The following is a 15,684-nucleotide window of genomic DNA, read 5'->3' as shown; positions in this document are numbered from 1 at the left end:
TCTGCTTGTCCGCGCTCACCCCAGCCCGTGCTGGAGTGGCCCTGGGAGCAGCCGACACCAGCTTCCTGCACCAGGGCACGATGCAGGCCAGAAGCAGAGGTGAGTGCAGACAAGTGGAGCCCAGGTGAGGGGGGGACAGGTGGAATATGGTGCAGCCCAGCAGCTGCAGGTAGCCGACGCCAGCTGCTCCCAGGGCTGCTGCAGCTGGGTCTGGGGTGAGTGGGGCCATGGCCTTTTCCCCTCCCCACACAGACTTACCTGCTTGGGCGGGGGGACGTGTGTGTGGGGCATCTATGTTGATCACATAAGAGTGAATTTACCTTGCATATAATGAATTATGGGTCTAAATATGCTCATCGCATAAGAGAGAATTTGCATATAAAGAACCCACATAAATCAAGGGAAACCTGTATAAGAGTGCTTAGTATTCAGTGGGCATGTCTACACATGTGCTTTAATGTGCAGTAGTTTATTTTACTGACCTTAAAGTATCGTGGCAAAAACTGTGTCAATACACTAAGGCACAGTAAAATTAGGCTACTGCCCATTAAACATCACTAAAAAAGCATGTGCTTTCACTACTGTGCATTAGGGCAGCTTAATGTGCATTTAGTTATTACCTCACATTAGAGGTACTAAATTTAATGCACAGTAGCAAAAGTGCATTAATGAACGTGTAGACATGCCTAGTAATCACAAAATGCCATGCAAATACAAACTAATGATTAAGTCTCTGCTTGGGAGGTGTTGAATGGGTTTAGAAGTGAAGTCTTGCCCCTGTTGAACCCACTGGGAGTTTTGCTGTTGGATTTCACCTTCAGATCTGTGTCATGAATGGAGAACTTTATATCTCAAGCTGCTGGTTAACCTTTGGTAGCACCAAATATTTACCCTTAAAATCTACAGTGTAAAAGCAAGAATAAACCTAGCAATTATAAAAACCCAACTTATTATCCCCAATTACACTGTAGCTGAGACTTAAAATTCCATGGGGTATTAAAAAAAAAGAAAGAACCGGGGGTGGGGGAGGAAGGGGAGGAAGGAGTCTGTGAATAACCTTCAGTCACATTATTATTTTAAATGATAGAATGCCCTGTTTTATCTAGTACACACCTATTCCTGAACAAATATTATATACTGCTCACCTGAAAGTATCTTTAAAGTATTCTTAAAGATTATGGTTTAACAGCTCCTTTACCTATGTTGACCTTGGTGAGTTTTTTTAAATGTTCATTGCTACTCTGTTGTTGAACAATGCTGATGAATTGAACCAGTAATAAAAACACAGAATTCCACAGTTTTCCTGTTCAAAAAAAGGTTATCAGATAGGTCCCCTATAACCAAAAGCCATGCATGAGACAGTACTTAGGAACCTTTCATGCCCTGACTATAATCAATCTTACACAATTTTATTTAAAAGAACTACCTAACTGGACCTAGGTGAAATATCATTAACCCTTGGAGGACAATTCTCCAGAAAACCCTTGAAGTACCAAAACATTTCATATGTGATTTATGTCTTTCACCTGTGACATTAAAATGGCTCTGACTCCATTCCTTCACCATGGTTTTTTCCCCAGAGATGTGGGCTGCCCTTTGTAAGAAGATTGGAGTGGCTGTGTTGAAAGCAACAGAGCTCAGGTTGGTATTACAACAGTGAAAATAACAAGGGCCCCTGTTGGAATATGGCCACACACCCATTTTAGTTTTTATTCTGATTGTCTTGTAAAATGGGAACCTTTACACAAGACCCTTGAAAGGTGAACCGCGCTACTGACTTAAGGTGTCCATTGTTGCTTGGTGAGAATGGCTGAGACAGCTTCTATACACAGCTCTGGCTAGGGATTATGCAGATAGGGAGGAAGAGACGGGAAAGAAAAATATTGAGAGGGACCTGTAACTATGAGGGTGTCAAGAAAGACAGCATATAGAGGGAACTAAAAGTTTTCCTGTCCCTTCCTGCCCACCAATAATTAAATTTGTGAGTTATATGTTATTCTAACATTACCTAAATCTTCCTAAAAACCGTTTAACATCTAACAATATTTACTCCACAGGGCTGCAAAAGCACTCCATGTATCTATTATATATTGAAATAACAATAGCTATTTAGACACTGTAAATGCAAAAAGGGAGCTATCCATACTTTCTTGCTGCAGTCAGTGCTACCTAATGGTTCTTTTTGAACATATGTTATTTTCAGATTTTAAATATCACAGACTTCCTAAATATGGAGAATTCTTTAGTTATACTGGTGCTTTTAGGATGGGAATCCCTAGCTTTTGTTAGGATGAAGGACTTCTTAAAAGAAATGTATTAGTGAAGTAGAATGTTATGGGTCAATGATTTATATGTAAATGAAGAAAACTGACATGACTATGCACCAGTGCTTATATCTACCTTTGTGTCAGTAAAATATGCATTGATCATAACATCTGCATGTATGTGCCTCCTACCAAGACTGTTAGCTAAGCCAGGTTATTAATAGCTGCTTAGGATTTGGTGTTAGTGGCATATAACTAATTCTGTGTTGCACTTATTGATTGCAAACTTTCTTCGATCTTTTTCCCCCCATTAATAGTTTTCCATACGAATCTTTATCTCCACTTCACAGTGGAACTTTCCAATAATCCTGCTTGTGTTCTGTGTGCTAGAGCCCAGCCCAGTAAATGATGATCCAAAATTCCTGAACTTTGATTCACTTTGTGTCCTTCCCAATTTGGACAAGGTCTGCACTAAAATTATTGGAGCGGGAGGACTAAGTGATATGCTCTTTGTATAAGATTTCATTTCAGACCCAACCCTGACCAAGCAAAAGCTGATACAACCCACTCCTTCCATCTCCAATGCGAAGTGTGCTTCCTTTATGGTAACCACAAAGGCCACAGTAAGTTCCCACTGCAGTCAATGTCAAAACCTCGTTTGGCTTCAAGGGCCTAGGAAAAATGGTATTTTTCTTATCTTAGGTCAGCTAACATGTGGCAACCAACATGAGGTAAAATCCTAGTGAAGACAAACAACAGTAGTATAAAAATAGTTTAGCAGGTCAAGGTAAACCTTAGACTTCCCCCACAATGTTTATCTTGACTTGCTGTTATATGTGGAAGCAACTTTGTTTTTACTGGGATTCTGTATACCTAGCATTAGTTACCTCCCAAGCCAGTCTTTCCTTTCTTCCTAACAGAAGTTCTTGCTTTTACGCTGTAGATTTTAAGGGTAAATATTTGGTGCTACCAAAGGTTAACCAGCAGCTTGAGAAATGAAGTCCTCCATTCATGATACAGATCTGAAGATGAAATCCAACAGCAAAACTCCCAGTGGGTTCAACAGAGGCAAGACTTCACTTCTAATCCCATTCGACACCTCCCAAGCAGAGACTTAATCATTAGTTTGTATTTGCATGGCATTTTGTGGTTACTAGGTGTGAGGGCGCGCGCGCTAGGGGCGGCCGTGAGCTCCCTAGCGCCGCCTACCGTCACGTTAGGGTGACGTAGCACCCTCAGAACCTCGCCTGCCACGACTTTGATGGTAAAATATATAATGTGGAGGCTGCCAGTTTCCCTAATGGACGGTCTAGTTGTTCGTCCCTATTCCAGACGGGGTATCTATGCGCTTCCTGCCTTAAGGGCAACGTGTGCCTCCAAGCCTCCCCCTCAGCATGCCCCAAGCCTCGCAGCTGGTCTGGGGGACGCTTGTATGGTCCCTCGCCCCTCGGATACCCTTGTCCTCACTCTCGGGCACCGGGGCTCTTCGCCCACCTGGCGCCTCCTTGGGTCGGGCCCCAATCTCTAGCCCGTTCCCCGCACCCTGGGCCTGTCACGCTGGCGCCCAGCTACTTGCTGGCGCCTCCTGGGTTGGCTCGCCAGCGCCGCTCACTACCGGTGCCCCCTGGGCCGGGTCCTAGCCGGCGCCTGGCTAATCGTCGGCTCTGTCTTAAGTCTGGAGTGCTCTCGCCGCCCTAGCCTCGGCGCCCTCGGGCCGGCACGCTCTCGCCGCCCTAGCCTCGGCGCCCTCGGGCCGGCACGCTCCCTCTGCCCGGATCTCGGCTCTATCGCCGCCCTAGTCTCGGCGCCCTCGGGCCGGCTCACTCTCGCCGCCCTAGTCTCGGCGCCCTCGGGCCGGCTCACTCTCGCCGCCCTAGTCTCGGCGCCCTCGGGCCGGCTCACTCTCGCCGCCCTAGTCTCGGCGCCCTCGGGCCGGGTTCTAGCCTGAGCTCTATCACCGCCCTAGTCTCGGCGCCCTCGGGCCGGCTCACTCTCGCCGCCCTAGTCTCGGCGCCCTCGGGCCGGCTCACTCTCGCCTGGCGCGCTAGCCTTAGCTCTATCGCCGCCCTAGCCTCAGCGCCCTTGGGCCGGCGCTATCGCCGCCCTAGTCTCGGCGCCCTTGGGTGGCTAGCTAGGCCTGGCTATTCGGCCCCTCTCTGGGGCCTTGCCCCTCAGGGGCCTCTACCGCGCTCCCTGCGCTTTGCCCCTTTGGGCTTCCCCCCTCCGGGGCCGACATGCCACGTGCCCCGCGCCCTGTCTCTGCCCTGCTCCGGGGCTTTGCCCTCTTTAGGGCTGACTCCGCGCCTCTTGCGCCCTGTCTCTGCCCCGCTCCAGGGCCTTGCCCTCTCGGGGCTGACTCCGCGCCCCTTGCGCCCTGTCTCTGCCCCGCTCCAGGGCCAAACACCGCCCTTATGGGCTGGGGTCTGTAACCCCGCACACTGCGCCTCCCTGGCGCACTATAATGCCCAGCAGCACCGACACTAGTGCCTCTGGCACTGTGCCTCAATTGGGCACTGGGAACCCCCAAGCTGTTGGGGACCTCCCCTGAGGCCTCCTCGCTCCCCTACAGCCTCACCCGGTCCTCCGGTGTAAACTGTAACCTAAACTCCAGCCCTCTGGCTGTAACATAAACAGAGGCTCCACACGCCTAACAACTCCAAGCCCCACCAGGGCTTTCCATCCTACCTCCAGTCAGGGTGATCTTGTTCCCTGCATCATCGCGGCCTGTTAGTGGGGTAAAGCAGCAAGCACTAACTCAGGCCACTCAGCTCGAGCCGCAGAGCTCCTGCTCCTGTGGCAGCCAGAAGGGAACTGTGTCTCCAGCTCCGGCCTCAGCTGGTTATAAAGGCCTGGCCCTGCCCTCTTCCGGCCATGTGACCCACTTGGTTGGCCTGGCAACCAGGCACCTGAGCTGCCTGGGTGATTGACAGCTCTGCCAATCACCCTCTCAATCACGGAGCACCTCTGTGACTCCGTGACACTAGGCATGTCTACACGTTCATTAATGCACTTTTGCTACTGTGCATTAAATTTAGTACCTCTAATGTGAAGTAATAACTAAATGCACATTAAGCTGCCCTAATGCACAGTAGTGAAAGCACATGATTTTTAATGATGCTTAATGCGCAGTAGCCTAATTTTACTGTGCATTAGTGTATTGACACAGTTTTTGCCATGATGCTTTAAGGTCAGTAAAATAGACTACTGCACATGTGTAGACATGCCCACTGAATACTAAGCACTCTTATACAGGTTTCCCTTGATTTATGTGGGTTCTTTATATGCAAATCTGCTCTTATGCAATGAGGGAGGAGCATGATTCTAACTTGTTTTTCTGTTAGTGGATGTCAGTCCATGGCCTTGAACCTAGGGCCTAGCCTTGTCTGGCATAGCAGCTCACCCCAGTCTACCACCTCCCCAGCAGAACAGTGGGGCAGACATGTGGCCAGACCACTCCATCTGGGCCTAGGCACATTCCCACTTTCTGCCACCAGAGTGGCTAGCCAAGGCCAGCTAACTGGCCTTCACGCACAAACTTCTGACCCAGAAGGGAAGTGTCTGCGAAAAAAGGTGCAATCTTTACCGAGGCTGCTGCACCCTTGGATTGTGCTGCTACTGGCTGACAGATTCTCTAGATACCTGATCTGGCTAGCCTCCTGACCTTGCATTCTGCCTGACCTAGCACTGGCTTCAACTCCTGGATACCTGACCTGGCTAACCTGACCTCATACTATGCCTCACCCTCTGGATCTCTGACTCAGTTCCCTGGACAGATCTCCTATCTTCTGACTTCCTGGCTTCTTCTGACTTTCAGATTATCCCCGGAACTGGCTACCCATGGCCTGGCATGACAGTGGGAGCACAAGAAAATGCAAGTGTAGTGATACAAGTTATAATTTACAGATAGTCTATAATTTAAAAGAGTTGAGAATTGAGAAGTGGTCCCTCAGTTAGATAGTAGCTGTTAGAGAGAAACTAAGGGTCTGCAGAGGTTGCTTACTGCTCCACAATTAAAAGTTTGTTGTTTAGTTCTTTTCATTCATGTATGCCTGTGTTTATTGAACCCAGTGATTACATGTTGTGAGGAATAGTGAATGAGAAAGAACCTGAAAGAATTAGAGATCCAAACTGAAACAGAAGCTGGAAACTGAGAGCAAGAGGAACAATGCAGCCACGTGGAAAGACAAAAGTAAGTGATCTTTCTGCAGAGTTATAGTCAAAGCAAAAGGACAGTTAGTCATGGAAATTTTGTAACCTCCATCTTCCCTTCTGCTGTCAGGCAATATAACAGGGAACTGGAAGGCGTTTAGACAAAAGGTCTAAGTGGTACCAAGCAGCCAAAGGGGTAGAAGAGACAAAGTCAAATCATCTGTCTTCTTGCATACTGTCAGGGAGGAAGCCCTAGCTGTTTATAACACCTTTACCTGCAAAATGTGCAGTTAAGTGTAATACTATCCACCTCTGAGGAGTAGTGCATGCCAAAAAAGCAATCAGGCTATTGAAAAAAACAGATTTTTTTTGTAAAGACAAACAATGGGATAAAAGTACATGTATATTGAACTAAAAAAACCTAAGAACTGTCCTTGTAGGAACTTGACAGAACCTCTGATTAGAGATTATTATTTGTGGCACTGCCAACACTTCATCAAAAGCTATCGCATGAGGGAAACTTGTCTCTAGAAAACACTATCCAAATGCGCAGGGCAGCTCAAACCAAGAAGGCCCAGGTGGCAGAGCTGACTGCACCAAAAGGGGTTCTCTATATGGTAGGCAGTGCAGTAAGTTTTTTTTTGACACTGGGAGATCCTGGTGTCAAAAAAATCCTGTGGCAGAAAAAGCTGCTGGCCAGGCTCCTTGTTCCCGATCACTGCTACTGGAGCCCCAAGAGGCCTCCAGAACCCCAAGTAAGGGTGCTGGGGCCAGCCCAGGTGCTGGCCTCAGCCTCTTCTACCTCAACCCAGGGCAACTTGCTATGCGCTCCCAAGGGACAAGTAGAAGCAGCACAGCTATGTGCCACTGCTATTTGTCCCCAGGGAAATGCACATGTATGTTTGTCTAGATGTGCCCACAGATACTTACTAAAAGAGCTGCAGAAAAGGGGGAATAGGAAAGTAAATGGTGAAGACTCACTTCAGGGTGATGTGCTAGTAACCTCTCCTCTGTAGATGGGCATTAATGGACTTTGGGGTTAATTTTTGTAATTATTATTATATTGAGGGAAGATATAGTGATAAAAGTTATAGTTTAGAGAGACTCCCTAATTTAGAAGAGTTTGGAATTGGGAGATGGTCCCTCAGTTAGGTAGTAGCTGTTAGTTAGTTGGAGACAAAGGGTCTGCAGAGATTGCCGACTACTCCATAATAAAGTTCATTGTTCAATTTTTTTGATTCACATATGCCTCTGTCTATTGAACAAGTAATCTCTATAGCATGTACATGTCCTGTATAATGAAAAAAAGGATCTGATATCATGGATGAGGAACTAAAGTATACAAGCAGCAGTGGTAGTGGCTAAAGAGGCATTAAGAAAATATTAAGAAAATAAGAGTGAATAAATAATATGTATACGGATTACAACAATAGAACTATTTACATGAAGGATTAAAGCCACACACATTTTTTAATTTACTGATAAAAGAATCAGGTGTGTAAAATGTACACGATACAGTACAAATGAATTAACTGAATAATAACTGAACTTAATAATTAACTGAAATATAAGAAAGAGAAAGGTTGCTCTGATAGATTAGTGGTATACCAAAAAGTCACACTGGAAAAAACTATTGACGTGACAAGGTTGAGGATAATTTTTTTTTATACAGATGGTAGACAGATGTAGAAGGATGCAGACAGTTTGAAAGTCTAGCACAAAGCAACAAAAATGGTTAGGGGCCTCAGAAGTAAGACTTATGAGGAAAAGCTGAAAGAACTAAGGTTATTTAGTTTGAAGAAAAAAAGACTGAGGAGGGATTTGATAAGAGTCTTTAAATACCTGAAGGGTGATTACAGAGAGAATGGAGATGGGCTTTTCTTTGTGGCTGTAGGGAACAGGACTAAGAGCAATGGCCTTAGGTTGCAGCAGGGGACGTTTAGACAAAAACTGATGAGGGTGACTAAGCAGTGGAACAGGCTACCTAGAGAAACTGTGGAATCTCCATTCTTGGAAGTTTTCAAAAACAAGTTAGACAAACACTTGGCTGGGATGGTTTAATTAAAGATGATGCTGTCTTGAGCAGGGGTCTGGACCAGATGACCAAGCATGGTCGCTTCCAGCCATACTTTCCTATGATCCTAACGTCTGCCTGCTATATGTCTCATAATGAAGCCAGGGATGGCCACAGGTCATATTCAATCAGAGTGTAGTTTCAAAGGGTGCTGCCTATTTATCCTGCTCTAGAAACGGATTCTTAGTTTTCAGAACACTTTGTGAGAGACGGGAACAATTTCCTTTGGAACAACTCCAACAGGATGGGTGCAAGAATCTCTCTTCTGTGTGTGAAGATACTGCACTGCCTTACGCTCTGTTATATGCGTTGTATTAGTGCAGTGAGTAGTACAGTTTACAGCTGTGTAGCTGTGCGTATTGCTTAACCATTATATTCAGCTGTCAGTTGTGTGCCTGTTTGTGTGTCTGAAGTCTTCTACAATGAAACACAAATTTTAAAAATGTTGCCAGGAGATTTTTGCTTTCAGATCTTTCATTTCACTTGGGAGATGTTTCATTTCACATATAACAGGGTCACGCCCTATAGACTACACAGCTGAGAAGACTCATTATTGTCAAGTTTTCTGGAATAGTACACATGCTCAATTTTTTTCCCTTCAGATCCACCTGTTTCCAATAATGTCAAAGAATTAGTATGGATTTGAGGGGTTTTTTTTGGTTAATTCCATCTGTATTTAGCCAAACCACACCCCTTATGGAGTCTCTGCCAATTCTAACATAGAAGATGTGCAGATGAGCAGCTCTGTTCTCCAGAAATAGCAATACAATGTTGATGAATCCTCAATTAAGTAAAGCGGCTGCTGTCAGCCCCTTCAACATACAAAAAATTATAGGTGTCCACAATGTAGGGCGATCTAAAGCATCTGCTGGTCCCTAGCATAACAAACCCTCTTGTTCTTAGCAAACAGCCTACAGAACAAATGGAAAGATGATGAAGCAACTTAATTGTCTAGAACTTATAGACCACTGACAAAACAACAAAATGAAAGACAGGAGGATCTTTTCTTCTTGTCCTTCACTCACTTACAATGGCCACTTTTTATTAGTGATTTAACACAGACTTACTTTTGCAGGCATCTGGAGCCGAGAAAGGCCTTCTGAGATCTCGGTAAAAGCCAGGCTTGCAACGTTGGCAGTGCTGTCCTTCTGTGTTGTGCTGACAGTTATCACAGACTCCACCGCTGCGATTTCCTGATGCTAGCCACACACCCATGTCAAAGTGACACGTGTCAGCATGTCCATTACATTTACATGCTAGGATCAAGCCAAAGGAAATAAAAGTTTCATTACAAAAAGGAAAGGTGGCAACATGTAGAAAAATTGAATACAAATGCTGGAAAACAAGTAACCGGAACAGCAAAGAAAATCAAATGTATGTATCAATGTACTGTTAGTGAAATGCTAGTGCTGATATAACTAATTATTTGAGAATCATCCAGATAAAATGGATGCTCTGTTAGGAGGCCATTTATGAGCCCTGAACTTGAGTCAATGCATCAGGTATTAATAAATGTGCAATAGTTTGCTTTTGTATTTTCTCTCTTCGGTGAGGTCCTTTAAACTAACAGAATGAGCATTTATTTTAACTTAATTTGACTCTACTCAGGGTCAGAAGATGTGATTTTGAATCTTACAGAAAGTTATATAATCAAAATAAATGGGCTCTGGCATACACTGAAGATCGTTGCCAATAAAAAATAAAATGCAAAAACTCATTTGGGGGAGAATATGATAAATACAAGAGCAACTGAGAAACTGAGGGTGAGGATGGTAACTTGGCAGAAGATTTAAAAAATACTGTAGTTTAAAGCATGAATCTTGCACATACCCCTGTTCTGAGTTTTCTGGCAATTGTTCTATATTACTAAATAAAACACAAATTTCTTTCAGCTCACCCCTCTACCCACCACTCCAGCGCATTTAAGTCTGTCCTAAGTTTTCTCCAGGGCCAGGCAAAGTGGGTCCTACAACATGAACAGTGGCAAATCTGAGCTGTTTCAGACAGGGGGAAATACAGGCATTCTAGAGAGCCATATGGCCCTTCTGGAAAATACCCTATATATATAAAATATTAACCATTAGAGAAATAGACTTTGAGTCCTACAGTGTCCCCACTACAGTTAAGGTGCAACTGCAGTAGGACAGAAGTCAACCTAGCTGCAGCCCATCCTAGAAGCAGGGTCAAAACACGAGGGCTGGGTTTGCAGCCCACCCTGAGCTCCATGCTGCTGCAGCAACACTGCTATGCATACCCCAGCTAGCCAAGTGGAATCTTTCAGCTGTGTCCACATAAGCTATAGGCACACCTTTGGCTGCATTGTGGTAATCCCCTAAGACACATTGGATTTGATTTTTCCAGGGTCACTCAGTGCCTGAAGCTGTCACCGATTTCAGTTTGGATTATGAATGTTCAGCACATCTGCATTTCAGTCTTAGGACTCCAGCCCCGGTTAGGCTCAAGCATCCAAAGACAGCAAGCTTTTTTAAAAAACTGACCTCAGTCTTTAATATTTGGATCATCAAATACTGTTATTTTAAAATTGCCTGGAAATACTGAAAGTGTCAAAATGAAAACCTCCAAATATACATACATCTTTATTACTATCTGTTGTATCTTCTAAACCAGAGGTATCAAATTCATCAGGCCAGACTGGACTCACAAACCTGCCCTGCACACTGGATTCAGCATACAGGGCTGGTCCAAGGCAACTACTGCATGTAGTAGGTTCCCTAGACTGGGTCCTAGCAGTGTACCCAAGGCCTGCAGGCTGTATTTTTACATCCTTGGTCTAAACAGCTGTTAGTTGTAATTGGTTTATTCTCGTACACAAAAGGCAAAACATGAAAGGTGAACATATTAATCATCTGTAGTGATGTCGCTTATCCAGCGTCCAATATTTTTTGGTAATCTGCACTATGCCCACAACAGAAACCAACATCATGAGGAGTTGTGCTTGGATTCCACAAGGATGCCAAAAATCGAGAGCATTTTCTCCATAGAATTTACATGAAGCAACTTCGGAAACAGAGCTGCTTCCATGGTTTAACCATGCAGTGTGCGGTGATCTTGATTTGCTACTGTCTGTCATCCTGCTGTTTACTATCTTTCTGAAGCATACAGGGAAGGTGTGCAGTAAGGCATTTTATTTATGCCGACAGCCCCGAGGCACTTTTAATTACTTACATCGGCACTCTCTCGGGGCTCCGGTTTTGCCATTTGCAGCCTGCCAGGGCTGGTCGTTGTAGAGTGGAGCACAGTGCTGACAGTGGAGGCCTGCTGTATTGTGCTTACACATGCACTTTCCATGGACCTAGTAGAAGGAAGGAGAACCAGGATAATTCACAACAAAGACTTCAAACCATTTGGGGTAAGAGTTTTTATCTGTGCTTATACAGCTCCACCTACAATGGAACCCAATGCTGAGAAGGATATCTGAGGACTATTGCAAATAGCAAATCACTGTTAAACAACAACTGGTAAAAAGAAAAGGGGTTGTGTAGCATCTGCTACTGGATCCATTAGCTTGGATGTAGTCAATAGGTAAATAGTTTGTAGGTATGCTTTCAGCTGTGTGCGCGCGCACACGTAAACACATACTGTATAATCACATCACATGCTGTTATGATATTCATAGGTTTTTGGTTGTGAACCAGATTTCCAGTGGAGACTAGGTGAAGCCAAAATCCAGCCATCTTTAGGAAACACCACAGAATCTTCCTCTTCAAAAAGAGAAAGAAAAATTCCACCCCAGCAAGAATCACACTAACAGTGATACTCCATCTATAGACCCACCCACCTCCAAAATGAGGGAAAAAATAAAAATAACTCTTTTAAAAAAGAAATAATAGTCCTAAAACAAACCTATTTACTGACTCAAGTATGGAACACACCCTAAGCATAGTTTTTACTCCCAAAAAAGTGAAAAGAGAGAGAGAAGGTATGAAGTTCACTAGGGTCTATTGCAAGTGATTTATGTGGCAGGTGAGCAGATAACATAGTGATGGGCAGGAGTATAAAACTCTCAAGACTGACAGACATACAGAAAGATGGATAATTGATGTGTACAATCATTTTGGTAGCGTATTCTCTCTGTAGGTCTTGGTTATCATAAATACCAGTCATAAGCATAAATACATAGTTAGGTCCAGATCTTCAGCCCTTCTGATTGCTCTGTATCACTCCAGTGGTGGATAACAACCAGAAAACTTAGGTAATGACTGTAAAGGCAACAAAGCCAGCTCCGTATTAACTGTCCTTCTGCTCTCATGGTGGTCTGGTTCCCAAGATGACAGGGACAACTTAGGTACAGCCCTGAATCTGGTGTCTAAACTCAAGGATGGGCAGGAGCTCAGACACATGCCCCGTGCCTAATGCTCGTATTGACTACCTGTAGGCCTCTCCCTGCTCAGTATCTAGGCACTCTGATTCGATCTTTGGAGGCACTCAGTTCTCTCCATTGTCTCTATGTGGAGCCTAAGCACCCAATCCTGTCAATTTGGATCGTCTTAGGGGTAAGGCATCTAATTTTAAGTTTTGCAATGCCTAAGTGGAGATGCTAATGAAAATCACTTGAACTTTCATTAGCAAGGGACAGTCTAAACATTAAGGGCTAAATTATTTGCTGATGTATCCCTATGGAAATTGATGCTAACACCAGTGCAGAATCTGACCACATGGATCTTTAATATGATTGAGAGCTACTAAATTGCACATGCATACCCCAGCACCACTGAGGACCCTTTCTACCTTCGAACCGGATGCCACCCAAGAGACAGCAGTCTCATCACTACCATCTTCCTTCTGGGTTCTCAATGTTTAGCTCATCCTGAGCTCTCCATAGGAGCCTAGCAGGGGAGCACTGCTGAAGTATCCAAGCCATTTCTCAGTTTCATTGTTCAAGGCAAAATCAGCGCTTTCAGCAGCTTCAAGCCTCAGCCATGACCAGACTTCCAGACCTTAGATCTGTGCAAACCTGTCCATGCCTGGGATGTTTCTAGCACTGTGTTTTCTTAAGTGTCCATTCACCAGTCTAGAGAAGTACTGTTTGTGAACACTTAGTGGAGGAGATACATGCAACAATATAACAGAACTATCAACTGAAACAGGGAAGGGTTAATAGCTAAATCTTATTGCAGTAAAAGAAATATAGCAGATATTTGACCACTCTCTTAAATCCACTGGAGTAAGAGGGTTGAGTAGTTGTATGGTTGGATATTTTTGTTGAGTTAGTGTTTCACTGGAAACTGAGAAGAGGACATTTTTAAATGTAATTGTCCTGACTAAAGACAGGCTGTTGACTGGTCCCCAATCTTCGTTGGGTTCCATATTTAATTATTTTTCTACGGTGAGCTGGGTTCATCTAGGATTTAAATGTTGAAATTGCAATAAACATAAAATACAGGATCCAACTACTACCCCATCTCACTTTTGTGAGATGGATAAGTATTTTCTCCCATCTATTTAATGAGGATAGTGAGGCAAAGTGACTAGTGATGCCAAAGCCTGCTGAAGGCCCCTAGGGTCAGGTTATGATAATCTTACAGTAAGAAGTAACTCAGTAGGAGTATTTAGGGAGTGAGAAAAAGTTCTATGTGAAGATAACACCTTCTAGGCCTAAGTGATTTGCCCAAGATCACTAAGGGAAATCAGTAGCCAGAAGCAAGACTGCAGCTTAAGAATGACTGATCTCAGGCAGCGCTCAGTTGAATATATCAAGCCTCTTTCTGCAGACTGCACCTTAGTTTTAATTTTACTAAATTGACAGTGGCATTCAATGGTGATAGTTTTTCTGTAGGGAAGATATGACAGTTGCAAGTCTAGGTTAGTTCAAGAGCAGCCTGTTCTGTGGAATCTTTTTGCAGGGTTTCTTTCATTAAATATTGCTGTCATCTCAGATGCTGCAGTACAGGCCAGGTGAACTGTAAGAGACTGCAGGTGTTCCTGGCTGACCTCTGATTTATGTGAGGCAACTTCATCAATCATCCCTGAGTAACATAAAACAGTGCTGATGATCATGCTGTTATAAGCAATATGGAGCTTTTGGAGTGCTTCTGAGCTTCTACTTGATAAAAATTGGTAAAGGCTTCCTGGAGTATCAACTGAGTCAATCACGCAGAAGTTTGCTTTGTTTTGTTTTTAAATAAAAATGTACTGAGAACACCAATATGAAAATCAATGTAAAACAATGTTCAAAGCACTTCAAGTGAGATTCCTTCATAAGACAGGATCCAACTGCTACCCCAGCTCACATAATCATTTCAGTGGTTTCTGCTTCCTAAAAGTGAGAGTTGAACAATAGCTTATTACCTGGCTTCTCTCCACCAGCTATGCTGAAAACTATGCAGAATGGAAGCTAATTTAGTTAACAAGCTAGCTCAGTTTATATGAATTAAAGTGATAAGCTACAGCCATCAGCCCACTTTGGGCAGCTTTGTACTACTTTACTCAAAAGCTAGCTTCACTGGCTAGCTGCACCTGGTTTTACGGCTGGTATTGCAGCAGCAACGCACACCAGCCAAAGTGTCCTTGAGAATCTGGCCTAAGATCTAGATACACTCTTAATTACTATTGTAAGATGTACCTTAAACTCTATTTCATTTGTGCTTGTATAAGTATGCTCCTTCTACCTATACTGTTTGTCACTGGAACCTGCAGTAAAAACAGATTCTGGGGGGAAAAATGTGCAAGTAAACATAGGACTATGGCATAATCCTGAAATAAACTAAACAGAAAAAAGCTTTGAACACACTGTACACAACTCGTACTTGGAATGCCTGCCCCAAACACACAAACATGCAAGCGAGCTTTATGTACATAGTGTTCATCTCAAAAGTGCCTGCCTGTGTTATTTACTAAGCCCACCTTCATCAAGTAGTCGTATCTAATGCTTGACAGGGAATTTAACAAAGTGCTGACATTTCTGTTGATAGGTGTATATGTGACTTTTTTGTTCATCACTTAGTTGTAAATAGCTTGTCATAGCTCTGGACCATATTTGTGTGAAACAAATACTTGAGGATGTCCTATGGTGTTCCCAACATGACTTGTATCAACATTTCCCACCACAGCAGGGTTGACCACACTTACAGAGTTGCCATCATAGAGGACATTCTGGTTTCTCTTTTTTCAAGAGAAAAATAGAGGACATCAAAGGTTTCATACCAACAGAGGATAGAGGACAACTGGACTTGTTTG

General features: G+C 44.0%; 1 protein-coding gene across 2 annotated transcripts in view; it reads right to left on the bottom strand.

The window, feature by feature from the left end:
- Nucleotides 1-15,684, bottom strand: part of NTN4 (netrin 4) — an 86,058-nt gene that overhangs the window by 22,423 nt on the left and 47,951 nt on the right. For both annotated transcript variants that reach the window (XM_090042879.1, XM_090042880.1), the window contains 2 exons: nucleotides 11,674-11,800; nucleotides 9,555-9,743 (listed from right to left, as the gene is read on the bottom strand). In XM_090042879.1, the coding sequence (XP_089899005.1) occupies nucleotides 9,555-9,743; nucleotides 11,674-11,800 (316 nt within the window). The remainder of the gene's footprint in view (nucleotides 1-9,554; nucleotides 9,744-11,673; nucleotides 11,801-15,684) is intronic.

This window comes from Crocodylus siamensis, chromosome 4 (genome assembly GCF_052110815.1).
Source record: "Crocodylus siamensis isolate JL-2025a chromosome 4, ASM5211081v1, whole genome shotgun sequence".
NCBI classification, from domain to species: Eukaryota; Metazoa; Chordata; order Crocodylia; family Crocodylidae; genus Crocodylus; species Crocodylus siamensis.
This window is presented reverse-complemented; position numbering and strand designations above follow the sequence as displayed.